General features: G+C 41.8%; 1 protein-coding gene and 1 long non-coding RNA gene across 3 annotated transcripts in view; one reads left to right on the top strand and one right to left on the bottom strand.

The window, feature by feature from the left end:
* OXCT1 (3-oxoacid CoA-transferase 1) overlaps nt 1-11,204 on the bottom strand; it is a 138,598-nt gene extending 127,394 nt beyond the window's left edge. The window contains exons 1-3 of one of the 2 annotated variants that reach the window (XM_029940950.1): nt 10,996-11,204; nt 1,955-2,063; nt 568-658 (exon numbers count right to left, since the gene is read on the bottom strand). In XM_029940950.1, coding sequence (XP_029796810.1) covers nt 568-658; nt 1,955-2,063; nt 10,996-11,073 — 278 coding nt within the window. In that variant the 5' untranslated portion in view covers nt 11,074-11,204. The remainder of the gene's footprint in view (nt 1-567; nt 659-1,954; nt 2,064-10,995) is intronic. The other variant, XM_029940949.1, reaches the window with a different exon arrangement.
* On the top strand, nt 10,741-13,047 carry LOC115293183. Its single transcript, XR_003909406.1, has 2 exons — nt 10,741-10,898; nt 12,642-13,047. It is a non-coding gene; the product is annotated as an uncharacterized LOC115293183 (long non-coding RNA).
* Nucleotides 13,048-14,248: the final 1,201 nt, after the last annotated feature.

The following is a 14,248-nucleotide window of genomic DNA, read 5'->3' as shown; positions in this document are numbered from 1 at the left end:
ATGCCATTATTAAAATGTGATGGCTTATTGTTGACCATTTTGATAGAGATCCTATTATCTTAAGCGCTGGCTGCATATCCTCCGCCTTCTAACAGAACGGCTACATTTTTAATGATTAAGGATATCCTTATATATCACCGAGAATATGGTATAACCAAAGGAAAGACTTGAAACATATTTCAAATTGCTTGACTCTTCCTCTACACATAATGCTCTATAATAACATAAGATAAAGGGACATCTCTGAATTATAAAATGAAAGATTCAATTTGAAAATACATAGTTTAACGTTAATGATATATTTGAAATTTAGAAAAATAAAAGCACATCAGATTAAGAGATACATTTATACAAGTCTGCTTTACTTATGATTATGAAGGATGGTACCAAGACTATTTAAAGACACATAACCTCTTAACTCTTCAGCTTGTTACAGACTACCTTTTGATACTTGAGCATATTGCTCATAAAATGAGGAAAGTTTTCATTTCATTCAAAAACTCTGTATAAATTTCATAAAGAACTGTCATTTCCTTCAAGGCAGTTGTTTTGAAACGGCACACTTACCCTGCGTTGTTGCTGACTGCAGTCAGCCCTTTTACGCCCGTCTTCAGTAAAGCTCCTATAAGGTTCTCTGGAATACCACATAACCCAAAACCTACAGCAAGTGAAAAAGGCAAATGATTCGTGAAATTTGTGAAGAGGGTAATGTTCTTTCAGGGAAATCTAGATGTTATTCTTTTCCCTTAAAAAAGAAAAAAAAAATGCAAAGCACATTATTAGACCTACTAAGTGTAATATAGATATATCTCAGCAACTCAATAAATGGCTACATAGCCATATCCAAATGTTCTGGACCATTGTACAGCACCACACATCACTGTCAAGTCTTTGAGCCCTGAGAATAAAGACAAGTGTAACCAGTTAATATGATTACACAATGGTTACACATCGCATATTTTACACTTTACTGTATATCTAGAGTTTATAATTCAACCTTAATGTAGTTACTTTTTCAAGCATGTTTGTTTTATATGCCTCAGTAGATTGTTACAGAACCAGAAGCCTAGACCAATGACTTCTACTTCTTTATATCTTCCACAATTTGTCAAAGTAGTATGGGTGGCTCAGTTGGTTAAGCGTCCAGCTTCAGCTCAGGTCATCTCATGGCTCCTGAGTTCAAGCCCCACTTTGGGCTCTGTGCTGACAGGCTCTGGAGCCTGTTTTGGATTCTATGTCTCCCTCTCTTTTTGCCCCTTCCCTACTCAGGTTCTGTCTCTCTGTCTCAAAAAAAAAATTAATTAAAAAAAAAAAGAAAAGAAAATGGACATTCAATTACTGATCAGCTGAATGGATGAATGAATGAAGAGCAGCCCTAAAAATAAGGCTAGTCTGCAACCAAGGCCTAGAAATAAAAATTAAAAACTTAATCACAAGAATCAGACAGCAAATTTAATGAGTGTGACAGGGAGATGGTGGTTGTAAAAGACATTCCAAACAAGGTGAAGCAACAGAACTCACAGGTCTCAATAACAGACAGATGCGTTTATGCTTTCTATCTCCTAAAATGAGGACTAACCAAAGGAATGGCTAGCTAAGGGATGACGAGATTAATGCAGATGTTTTAAGTTAAACAGAATTCCCAAGGATCTAGGAATGTTTTCAAAGCTACTAAGAAGACATCCATTTTAAGTGTCAGCTTTTCAAAATAATAGAAAAGGAAACACAAAAAGAAATAAAAAATAAAACATTAAGTACTAAAACTTGCTAAACTTTCAACATTAGGACACTAATAGTAACATAATAAAATAATAACACATTGTGCAATAACATAAATTAATAATAAAATAATTGACATTTTTAATCTACATAACTTTGCCACTGTGATTTCCTTGCTTTGCTAAAACCATAAGGATGTGATCATCACAAAAAGGAAAATGATACTATTACTCACCACCAACCAGTATTGTTGCACCGTCAGGGATGTCTTTTACAGCTTCCACTGGATCTGTATAAAATTTGGTATGGAGATGTGTGCTGGTTGAAAAGTAGCCAACACATCCCTAAAACATTAAAAAAAATTTTAAGTGAATAATCATTTGGAGACACATCTTTGCATGTACATTCACTTTTTATATATACGAGGATAATTTCTCACTATTTGCTATTTGAAAGAAAGAGTGGGGCTGCAAATAATTTGGCGCAAGAGTAGAAAGGACAGACTTGGGGCGCCTGGGTGGCTCAGTTGGTTAAGCGGCCGACTTCAGCTCAGGTCATGATCTCACAGTTAGTGGGTTTGAGCCCTGCATCAGGCTCTGTGCTGACAGCTCAGAGCCTGGAGCCTGCTTTGGATTCTGTGTGTGTCTCTCTCTCTGAAACCTCCACAGCTCATGCTCTGTGTCTCTATCAAAAATAAATAAACATTAAAAAAAAATTTTTTTTTAAAAAAGGACATCCTCTATCTATAGATCATCAACGGACTTCCCCTGTGATCATGATGGATGCATCCCATTGTATAAAGGAAAACTCTATCATTTGAGTGAAAATTGATAGTCCATACACTGGGATTCAGATTCCCAGTGGTGATGTCATCAGGCATCAGTTTCTGATAGTGAGCTAACCTTCCATTCAGTCAACAAATATTGATTGAGAGGTTACTATGTGCCAACTACTGTTCTGTATACCTCCATCTAGTAAATGCTAAGCCATGACTGCTGCCCTGGAGGAGATCAGGTACAGCATCACCCATAAACAAATACCTAGTTGAGCCGTGACCCAGTCTTAGGTCTGTGAATGCCTCCTAAGGGAACAAGTAATGACAGTACACAGAGATCCATCCCCCTAAGGCTTGCAGTTACTAGACATCACAGAAAAGTAACAGACTACTGGGGCGCCTGGGTGGCTCAGTCAGTTAAGTGGCCAACTTCGGAACAGGTCATGATCTCACTGTTCACGAGTTCTAGCCCCGCCTTGAGCTCTGTGCAGACAGCTCAGAGCCTGGAGCCTGCTTCGGATTCTGTGTGTGTCTCTCTCTCTGCCCTTCCCCTGCTTATGCTCTGACTCTCTCACTCTTGAAAATAAATAATAGCACATTTTAAAAAAGGTAATAGACTTTTATCTACGAGAGAGGCATGCCTAGTCTTACCACAGTGATTTGGTGCAAAACAGGTTATCTAGTGAATATTCATAATCAGTTTTAAATTATTTCTCTCTTTATATTTCATACACAATATGGACAGGAGAAAATCAGAGTTCACTGTGTTGTAATTATTCATAATCAATATCACTTCTCTTTTATTTCTTATATGTTCAACTTAAAAAAAGAGAGAGTAGACAGCACAGCTCTTAACTCCTCCTCTGCTGCCGCCTTACAAATCTGTAATGTTGTAAGCTCACACACACTGCCTTATCAGTCTTTGACAGACATCCCACAGAGTCAAGGGAATGGCGTTAATAAGTTTCTAGCATTCTTTTCTTCCTCTATAAACTTCTTGCATAAAAAGTATCAGTTACTACAAAAGTCTATGGCCTAACTATAGTGAAAGTCAAATGAGATTTGTAAAGGTTACACAGATGACTTTTGTCCCTTTAAATTCCACCTTGGTTCAGGTCAGGCAAAGATAGGGATCTATACCCTGACACACCACCCAAATGCCAGAAATAAGTGGAGGCAGAGCTAGAAAGGAAACAGGGTGAGTTGCAGACAGCTTACTTCTCTGTCTCATCCTCAGTGGCAAGGATTTATTGGATTCCGTTTAAATAAACATCTACACACACATACACAAACATATTTTTTTTATTCCTGGAAATTAAAAGTTCAATAGCCTCAATAAAAAGGCCAAACAAATGAATCATAAAATAAAGTTGAGAATGTCTCCTTGAAAATAGACAAAAGAAAAATATTCAGATATTCTAATCCAACCAATCCATTTTACAGGTCAAGTTTCTGAAGCTGAGTAAGATTTTGTAATGTACCCAACACTGTGTTAAAGTAACACCAGGTCTCAGGCTTGGCCTTCATCACAGAGTCCTTCTCCCACAATACGCTCCTTTCCCTGTTTTTTAAAAGCTCTCAATCTTATTCTATGTCATTATTTACAGACAAATCTTTATGAATATCTTATTTTTTCATGAAGAACTCTATGGTCATTATCTTCACTAAACAGTGAAGGAAAAGTCAAGCCATTGCTCTGCACACTTTAAACTTAGACAGTGTTGTTCTGTCCAGGATATCTCAGTGAAATTGGAAAAAAAAATAAAAGATGCAAAAACATGAAATAAATTAAGGCTAATCCTATCTCTTACCAAAAAAATAAAGAAAAAAAGCCAGGGGTGCGGAGTGGGGCATGAAGTGTCAGGGCCTCAGCAGGAGGAGGAGGAAGAAAATAAAAGAATTCATCTTCACGTAAGTAGTCTAGGGGAAAGACCACCCTGCACTACTTATCTATAAACTGAGAAGCATGAATCCTATTGAGAGGGAGTAAAAGAAAATTCATTTCTCCTACAGATCCGGGACACTTTTGGGGTTCACAAGGGGAAACAAAAACGTAGAAGCACAGACTTGACAGGAATTCTGTTCCTTTGTTTCAGCTGATAACTAGAATCTTCAGTATAGTCAGAAATTATTGAAACATTTGCCCCACACCTTGAAAAAAAATTGCAAAGAAGTATTTTAGAAAAGACTCAAGTGTTTCACATTTATCCAGACAATCAAAAGCTAAAAGCAAATAGAAGTGCCATGTTTGCAGGGAACGTGAGAATGGCTCAATATACTGAAGAACTTACAACCAACTTCGTTTTTTTCATTTTTTACACATTCAGTTCATGTTTGTTGACTTTTGATATCTGCTATATTGACAGTTGATATCTCCTTGCTGAGAAATCAATAGTGTGGCAGAATGGGCCACACTCCAGTAATCTTGGGGTCAAAAATACCCTTGCTCAAATTCTGGTTCAACCACAATTGCATGACATTGACAAAATTGCAAAATCTGAGGGTGGTGATGGGATTTTAACTTTACGAAAAGATGACAGTTGTTTCGCAAGGACACAGTAGGGATTCAGTAATGGTACAGCAGAAACACTAAGCCCCGTGCTTGGACTACAGAAGATACTCTGGGGATGTTTGCCACCTTTGCGGAAGGAATATTAACTTGTCATTGACTGGAATTTTTATGTTTATTTTTGAGAGAGAGAGAGAGAGAGAGAATAGGGGAAAAGCAGAAAGAAGGAGACACAGAATCCAAACAGGCTCCAGGCTCTGAGCTGTCAGCACAGAGCCCAATGCAGGGCCCTAACTCCCGAACCATCATCATGACCAGAGCTGAAGGCAGATGCTTAGCCGACTGAGCCACCCAGGTGTCCCTATTTTCATTTTTAACCTCCCCGCTCTACCCTACCCAGACACACATGCACACATTACTGATTTGACATAGAATTTCTTTTAGTATAACCCATGCTAGAGCAAAATTAATCCACACCATTTTTGTTGAGGGTTTGAAAAATCGGTCCTAGCTTTAAGAGTACTTGAACATGTTTATCTTATTTGTAGTCAAGTTTGTGGTTCTAAGTATTCGAAGACTCCCAGGCAACCTGGCAGCATGAAGGCAGGTTCTGAGGCAAAAAGGAAGCAGTATGTCTGAAACCAGTTGCACCAGAATGTATCCTGCAGATCTGCAAGGCCTGGAGCCTGGGGAGCAGCACCCCAGGGAAAGCCTCTGGGTCTGTTTTCTAACAGGCTTTCTCCCTGCTGCATTCTCTCCCATATCCCAGGCTCTGGGAGTCAGGGAGCATCACTGCTAAGAGCCTCTAGGACTGAGCAGGAGGGGTGCCTTTTTCCCTGGATAAGTGAATTCAAAGTGAAGTTCTATGCTGCTCATAAACTGACATCTGCTTCCTAAAATGCTACAACAATGAGGTGAGAAGACCCAAGTACCGTCAAGCCTTCAGGTTTGTAGAGGTTACCAAAAGAATGAAGAGTGATGAACTGTACAGCTTCAACATCTATTGATTCTGAGGATAATTTTTTTCACCAGGGTCTTCCTTTATATTCGCCTAAAGTATTTCATTTTGCTTTTCTGCTCTCCCACCTTCTGCAAAATTTCACTTTACGTTGCCACTAGTTTCTGCTATTACCATGGAAGGAAGGAAATAATAATGACTGTACCACAAAGAACAATCAAGGTACTGAAGTGTAAGAAATAATAAAGATTCTTACACTACAAACTTTTTTCTATTTAATCTATTTCTCCTTTTATTTTTTTAATGTTTTTATTTATATTTGAGAGAGAGACAGAAAGAGAGACAGAGAGCAAGTGGGGGAGGGCCAGAGAGAGTAGGAGACAGAATGTGAAGCAGGCTCCAGGCTCTGAGCTGTCAGCACAGAGCCGGATGCGAGGCTAGAACTCATGAGCTGTGAGATCATGACTTGAGCTGAAGTCGGACGCCGAACCTACTGAACCATCCAGGAATCCCTCTCCTTTTAAAATCCTCTCCATCTTCACTTTTTGTCCTCTGGTTCAAATTCTTATATTTAGAATCTGAAAACGGATTGCACAGTTGAGCCTAATTTTATCTCATGACTTCCCAACTCAGAATCTCCTTCCTTTCTTACCACTTCTACCATTATTTCATGCGCCTAAATTTCTTTTTTTCTTATTATTCCGTACTCCAGAACTTCAAAAAAAAGTACTTCATTTTGATGTTCTTTAAGGGAAACTCCAAATAGCATGTTGCTTTCTTTATTTTTAAATTATCTTATCTTAATGAGATGGATCTGTACACCCAGGTGATATTGACCTTGTCACCTTCCAGTTAAATAAATCAGGACACAGGAACATTGATATTGCCCACCTCAGTATCAAAGTTTGGTACAGAAGTGGGGAAGAAAAATCATATGGGGAGAGATGAAGAGGACCCTGTGGGCAGGAAAAGACAATACGTGGGTGGCTAAACATACACACTTGGCACGGAGAATACGGAACCCTGCTAAGCAGAGGTGGTGGATGTGTTGAAATGCTTTAGTGCATACAGTGTGAAATGCTTTGATGTTGGTCCATTAAAGGACAAGGTTCTGTCAAAAGGTAGAATGTTGCCCTTAAACTAAACACTACCGGTAATGCACTTATCACATGAACAAATAAATTGCAAGGAGCTCACAGGGAATGAATGACACTAGGCAATTCTCTAATGTAGGAGCATACTGTTTCTGCGGGAACATACATGTTCTATTCAAACGATGGACTGATGCCCAGCACTTTAAAGGAGCATAGATGGAGGAGTGATGCATTCTGCCTGGTGCATCAGAAAGCACAAGGAGTTTGCCAAGAGTTAAAATACTAATGAGGATAGGAAATCCAGAAAGCGAAGAAACAGGAGCAAAGGTATGGAAATGTGATACCGTTCTCACTGTGCTTGCTCAAGGACATGTGAAACCAGGTCCCGTGGAGAGAAGCTTGTGAAGATAAGGCTAGAAAGGGATACTGAGGCAGGTTGTGGAAGGCTTAAAGGACTATACTAGAATTTCAACTTCATCCTTCAATGAGGAAGGGACAACAAAGCTTTTGAAACAGAGATGTCACAACTCATATGAAAGCCTGAGACATGAAAGTGGCAGAGGAAATCATTCTTTCACTCATCAATTTGATCAAAAATAACCATTTTTCATCAAATACACTAAATACTAAATTCAGAATTAAAGAGAAAACCACTCAGGGGGTACCCGGATGGCTCAGTAGGGTTAGCATCAGCTCTTGGTTTTGGTTCAGGTCATGATCTTATGGTTCATGGGTTTGAGCACCACATTGGGTTCTGAGATGAAGTGTGGAACCTGCCTGGGATTGTCTCTCTCTCCCTCTCTCTGCCCTTTCCCCATGCTTGCTCTCTCTCTCTCTCTCTCTCTCTCAAAATAAACAAACAAAAAAAAACCACTCTGGTATAGTCCCTGTGCTGATGAAACTTACAAACTAGTCAGGCTAATAGTCATTAAATAATTACAAAAACTTAAATACAACTGTAATATCTGATTGGGGAGGAATAGATGGTTGCTGGGAAAGAATGGCAAGGACAGACCCACAGAAAATTTAGGAAAGGTGTACGCATGACATTGTTTATCAAATGGAGGTGGAGAGAAGAGGGGAGGAAAGACAGATACCAAGAGTTCCAGCTTACACACCTGATGGAAACTGGTACGGTTGGCCATAATGAAAACAAACAAAACAAAAACAAGGGAGGAAAAAGTCACTTTGTGGCTGGATCACTGTGGATCAGAAAGAGCGTGAAGCACTAAGTGACAGCCAGGTGGAGCTGACCAGTAAGTCGTACCAGGACCGCAGTTCAGGGGAGAATGGAATTGAAGAGAGATCTGGGAAAAAATAAGTTCAAGTAAGAGAGGTAAGTAAAGTATTAATGGTAGTTTTGGGATCTTTTTCTAGTAATAATTTTCCCCAATGAATGGAAAATAGTATTACATACTCCCTCTGAAATAGTAATGGAGGAAGAAAGGTAACTTCAGATAGTCTGTTCAAATCTAAATCCATGCCAATGGCTCTGAAATGTAGTCCTCAGACCCGGTAACATCAACATCACCTGGGAACTCATTTATGCAGAGTGTGGGGCCCCATTCAGGATCCACTAAATCAGAAACTCTTGGAGTGGACCCCGCAACCTGTTTAATAAAGCCTCCAGGCAATTCTGAGGCTCACTCAAGTTTGAAAGACTTGCCAAACACACACAACACACACACCATCTCTTTTTTTCTGTTGGTTACGTTTAGCAGAAAAATTCTCAAGGGTACTATTTCTGTTTGTCCAGAGTTTTCATCCATTTTATTAAACATGTATTGAGTGTCTGTCTGTACTATGCCTGATACTATATAATTCTGAAAGGGATGAAGGGCGTGTGGGTGGCTCGGTCAGTTGAGCAACTGAATTCAACTCAGGTCATGATCTTGCATTGATGGGTTTGAGCCCCATGTCCAGCTCCCTGCTGTCAGTGCAGAGCCAGCTTTGGATCCTCTGTCTCCTTCTTCTGCCCTCCCCTGCTCGTGTTCTCTCTGTCTCAAAAATAAATATTTAAAATTTAAAGAAAAGTGTTGGAGAATAAGGTATACAATATTGTTTCTGACAACCAGAAACGTTCATCTTGTTAAGTAGTCAGTGTATACACTTGAAAAGTTAAACAAGCACCCAAGTGTTAACAGTTTAATGGAAGTTAGAGATGAGAATTCAAGGACTAAATAAGCTTAGTGCGAAGCCTGAAAGCAGACACTTGGACCTATGATAATCAAACTGGAAAAGAAGAAAGTTTGAGCCCTCATATGAACTTTCAATGAGGTACAGCCTCTAATTTGTTGGATTTTTTTAAGTTTATTTATTTTGAGAGAGAGAGCCTGAGCAAAAGCAGGGGGTAGATGCAGAGAGAATTTCAAGCAAGCTTGGATTTCTCAGCACAGAGCCCAAGGGGAGGGGAGGGGCGATCCTGAGATCCTGACCTGAGTCAAAATCAAGAGACAAGAATAGGAGGCTTAACTGAGCCACCCAGACGCCTCACAAAACCTCTAATTTGTAACTGCCATCTATAAGAGGTTTGCTGGGCTTCATAAGTGGTTTAATGCTATACCTAAATACAGAAAGTGAGTAAATTACACTCAGTCAAATAAGTAACTGCCAAAAGACGGAATATTTTTAACCTAGAGGCAAGGGTATCACAATGTCCTGGTATGTATGTTTTAAAAGCACCTGCAGCAATGTGACTAAAGGTCAGTCAAGTGCCCTTTTAATAATGCTTCATATACCCAACGCTATCTGCAATTACCAAAAAGGTTTCTAAGACACATTTATGAGTACAATGTTCCAGTTCTAAATCACCCCTAGCCTTTACCTAAGAGGCTTGGTGGCCGCTCTGCCTTCACTGTTGTCAAGACACTGGATGCGGGGAAACAGTAATGGGGCGGGGCAGTTTGTGAGTTCACCGTGTGCAAGGGATGCATTCAAGCTCAAAACTATCATTTAACATGCTACTAAGTTTAAAAAAAAAGGGGGGGGCCACTTTTCATTATTCTCTTACAAGGAAGAGGCTCCCGCGGTTACGACGGTAGCGGAGGTGAGCTCCAGGACCTAGCGTTTGGGCCAGTACTGGCCTCGGAGGACTGGAGACAGGAACTCCACCTGAGCGTGGGCTACATTTAGGGACAGAGCAAGGCAAACACAGCTATCAACCAACAACCGCCGTTTAGAGTCTCAGGATACCACTTGTTGCAGAATTGACGGTAAGGGCGGAACAAGGTTTTCTAAGGGTTTGAAAACGGAAATCCTCCAACCCGGATGCCCGCGCCCCAAGATCGCGCGCGTACCATGGCCTGCCGGAGCGCGACGGTTTCTCCGTTAGACCGGGGAGATGCCCAGGCGTGCGCTCCAGTCCGGGTTCCCTTTCCCACCGCCGCGGTGCGGCGCAGCCAAAAAAGGAAAGACAGGGAGGGGACCTCCTTCCACCTACTAGGCGCCCGGCATCCTCCCCCCTCCTCGGCCAACTCGTGCGGATCCTTGGCTAACAAGCCCTGGGTTCTGGGCCTCCAGAGGCACCCTAGCCCAGAAATCCCCAGTGCGGAGTGCAAACCTGCCCCCTGCTGCCGTCACCCCTACCCGTCCCTAGACCCGCGCGCCCTCCTGGTGCCCCCTTGAGGACGCGGTTGTGCCCTGAAGGGCGTCTCGCCTCGGCCACACGCCGTCCCGCCGGCTTTCAGGCTCTCGGCGCGCTCCTACGCCTGGTCCCGCCCGGCTCGGGGAAGCGGCTGCGGAACCGCGCAAAGGCAGCCACCGAAGGAGCAGCGAGGCGAGGCGGGCGTCGGCGCGTCCGCGTCCCGGTTCCCCGGACACAGCGCCAAGGATGCTACCTTCTAGGTTTGACAGGGCGGGTGCGGGCAGGGAGAGGACCCGGGCACCACGCGGGGTTCGCCCGCGTTCTGCAGGAGCGTGGCCTTCTTCGCCGGCACTTTACCTTGGACCAGACGCCGCCGGAGCGGCAGGTGGAGGCGCAGAGCCGGGGCCAGGCGGAGAGGAGTTTGAGGGCCGCCATGTTCGCGCCGGGCTGGGAGGAGACGGCGGGCTGCAGCGCGCGCGTGAATGTGCCGATCCGCCGCCGCGTCAACGGGAAGGGAGCGAGAGGCAGGCGCGCGAGGGGCGGGCTGGAGGCTCGACCGCGTGTCGCTGACGTCCTCCGGCCTCCAGCGCCCACTGAGGCTGCAGGTTTATAGAGACGCGAGGCTGGGAGGGGCCGGGCGGGGAGCGTAAGTCCGCGCTGCGCTCCAGCCCTGCGGCGGCGGAGTCATCGTCCCAAGCGCGCGGGTTCCAGGCAGCTGGGACCTCGGTACGCACTTGTCGCGGCAGCCCCTTGTCAGCCCATTAGCTTTGAGCGGGCGTGGGAGTCGGCCTTCCCCCGAAGTCTGCAGTAATTGCTGGCCTAGCATTAGGGCAGCGCAGGGTCTCTCTCGGAGCCTGTCGCTTTTCTGAGTCAGTGTCTGGCACGTGTATGGACTGCAAAGAGATACCGCCTCGAGGTCCCTTACAAGTCTTACCCTTTTAGCACAGCGTTCCCATTTCTTCGATTTATTAGTCCCCTCTCGCTACACTTGGCCCTGAGTTGAGTAGAGTAAGTTTGCAGTAAGAATCTGCCACAAACCCTTCGCCATTAGATGTGGCAAGGAAGGCCTGATCAAGATTGCCCGTGGACAAGGGACAAGTTAAGACTAGGACTCTGGGACCTCTCCTTTCTTTCCCTTCTTCTCCCATCACCCAAGTCTCTATTTTCCAAGATCTTTCTGGCACTGGAGTCCCAGAAACTCCAGAGATTATTCAGCAGATGCAAACATTCAGGTGTATATCCCTTTGGATGTCCTTAGACAAATTACATAACTTACCTAGGGTTAAGCGTCCATATATGAAAATCTTAAATGTTAGAATTGTCATAAGGTTTACATGAGATACGTCATTCAAAGCTCCTGGCCCCATTATAAACACGGAAGAATTAAATGTTAGGCATTCAAATTGCAGTTGTGGATTGGTACGGTACATACATTCTCTCAAAGCCTTATCTTTTGACCCACCCCTTGAGGACATGAGCCAAGTCTGATTTCTTCAGAACCATCTATGCACTTAGCAGACTGGAAGGACCAAGTGGAAACTCAGTAAAGGTTTTATTCCTTTAAGTGCTGACCAAGTCCTGGGAATTTGGCTGTTATTCTTGAACCAAAGCAAAGCACACCAAGAAATTAAATGAGACCTTAGCCTCCTTAATGAGTACACTTAATGCAACCAACAACCCCGTTTCAAGGCTCTCCATAAAAGCATTTGCCTGGGTATTCTTTTAATTCTTTTTTTTCTCATGAATATTATTATTTTAATAAAAATCAGTGAGAGAACAGGATACCAAGTTAGACTATCCAATTACATTAGGAGAAATTAACTTGGTAATACTCTTTTTCAACATATCCTAAGAAATTGGATAGAGGGGAAATTCAGGTATTAGAACTTAAATCTCATTACTAGTCCTAGTACAGCATGTAGTAGCTGTTGCACTGTAGCTTACTGAATGTGGAAAGGCTGACATTCACAATTGAGTCTGCTTTTCCTCTTTTGCCCTTCTAGAGGACTTATGAAATGGAAAACAACTTTGGCAACTTTGTCTAACTGTGGTCATATGACTCACTTTTCTTGGCTGGTCTCACTCTGTTGCTCCTGACTGAAGAGAAGACACCCATTTCAGGCTTGTATTCCATGTGACTCTAATTCTTGTGGGGAAAAAAATCAGCCTCATTACTCTATGGTCAAAACACTATTATTTTTGTATAGCTCTATGACTGTGTGTTTTACTTTTTTAAAAATGAGTTTCTTGAACAAATTATAGAAAAGTTCTATACAGATTTCCCTCCTGGTCCCAAATTTTAGTCTGTGTAAAAACCAATTTTTTTAATACCTGAATTTTTCTGAACATGAGAATGGTTCCCCCTTGCTTTGAAGGACAGTTTGTGGCAAATATATTCTGGAAACTTTTCTTTGTGTAATATTGTACAGCTGAATTTACACTTTCTTAAACGTTGAGACTTTTCTTAATGTTTATTTTTGAGAGAAAGAGCTTGCACAACAGTGGGGAGGGACAGAGAAAGGTAGACAGAATCAGAGGCAGGCTCCATGCTGTCAGCGTAGAGCCACACACAGGGCTTGAATTCACAGAACTGGGAGACCACGACCTGAGCTGAAGTCTGACATTTAACCAGTTGATCCACCCAGGTACCCCAAAAGTTGAGAAAATTGAATCAAACTCAATGCTTTTAAGCAAAAGGTCTGATTCCAGAGAGGCAATAGGAAAGTTTCTTTTGTATTTTGTTGTTTTGTGTATGTATATATGTATATATATATGCATATATATATATGTAGATGTGCATATCACGTTATGTTTTATATATATGCATACATACATTCATTTGTGTGTGTATTTACATATATTTGTGCATGTATGCATATCCCCTTTCTATCAAGTGAATGCAGACAATTTGTCAAAGTTAGATTGTAAATTTTGTAAATTGTCATTCTCTGCTTGAGGGGTTTTTAAAATTTTTTTTAAGTTTATTTAATTTTCCAGACAGAGAGAGAGAAGCAGGCTCCATGCCCTCAGTCCAGAGCCCAGTGTGGGACTGGATCCCACAAACTCTGAGATCATGATCTGAGTCAAAATCAAGAGTTGGATGTTTAACCAATGAACCACCCAGGCATCCCTGCTTGAGGGATTTTTGTTTAAATTATCCTAAAATACTATTTATTAACAGCATCTCTCATTGCTGAGATGAAGGATAGCCTGCCCTCACAGGTGATAGAGTATTCATTTACTCCTCCAAGTTGATAAACAGGGACATCTGAAAACTTGTTTTTACAAGGTTGTTTGACTGGTTTAACTAGTAATAGTTTTTAACTAGATCATTTGAGTCAATAAAAAAAAGTATGCATGCTCCATTTTATACAATAGTTTGTTAAAATATGAGAAACAAATTCCTTCAGACATTTTCCTCTAATGTATTTGAAAGACACAAATTTGAAACTTTACATAAATCTGTAAATGTTTTATAATGCAAATCATCATATCTCCTAATTACTTCTTTTATGTGTTATTTTCATAGATTGTTGGCAACAGTGCCTTGTATTAACTAATGTTAATGTTAATATTGGTTAATATTAACTAATATTCAGTGGATAAAAAA

Source organism: Suricata suricatta, chromosome 6 (genome assembly GCF_006229205.1).
Source record: "Suricata suricatta isolate VVHF042 chromosome 6, meerkat_22Aug2017_6uvM2_HiC, whole genome shotgun sequence".
Classification (NCBI taxonomy): Eukaryota; Metazoa; Chordata; class Mammalia; order Carnivora; family Herpestidae; genus Suricata; species Suricata suricatta.
Note: the sequence above shows the minus strand (reverse complement) of the source record. Positions and strands in the feature narration are given on the sequence as shown.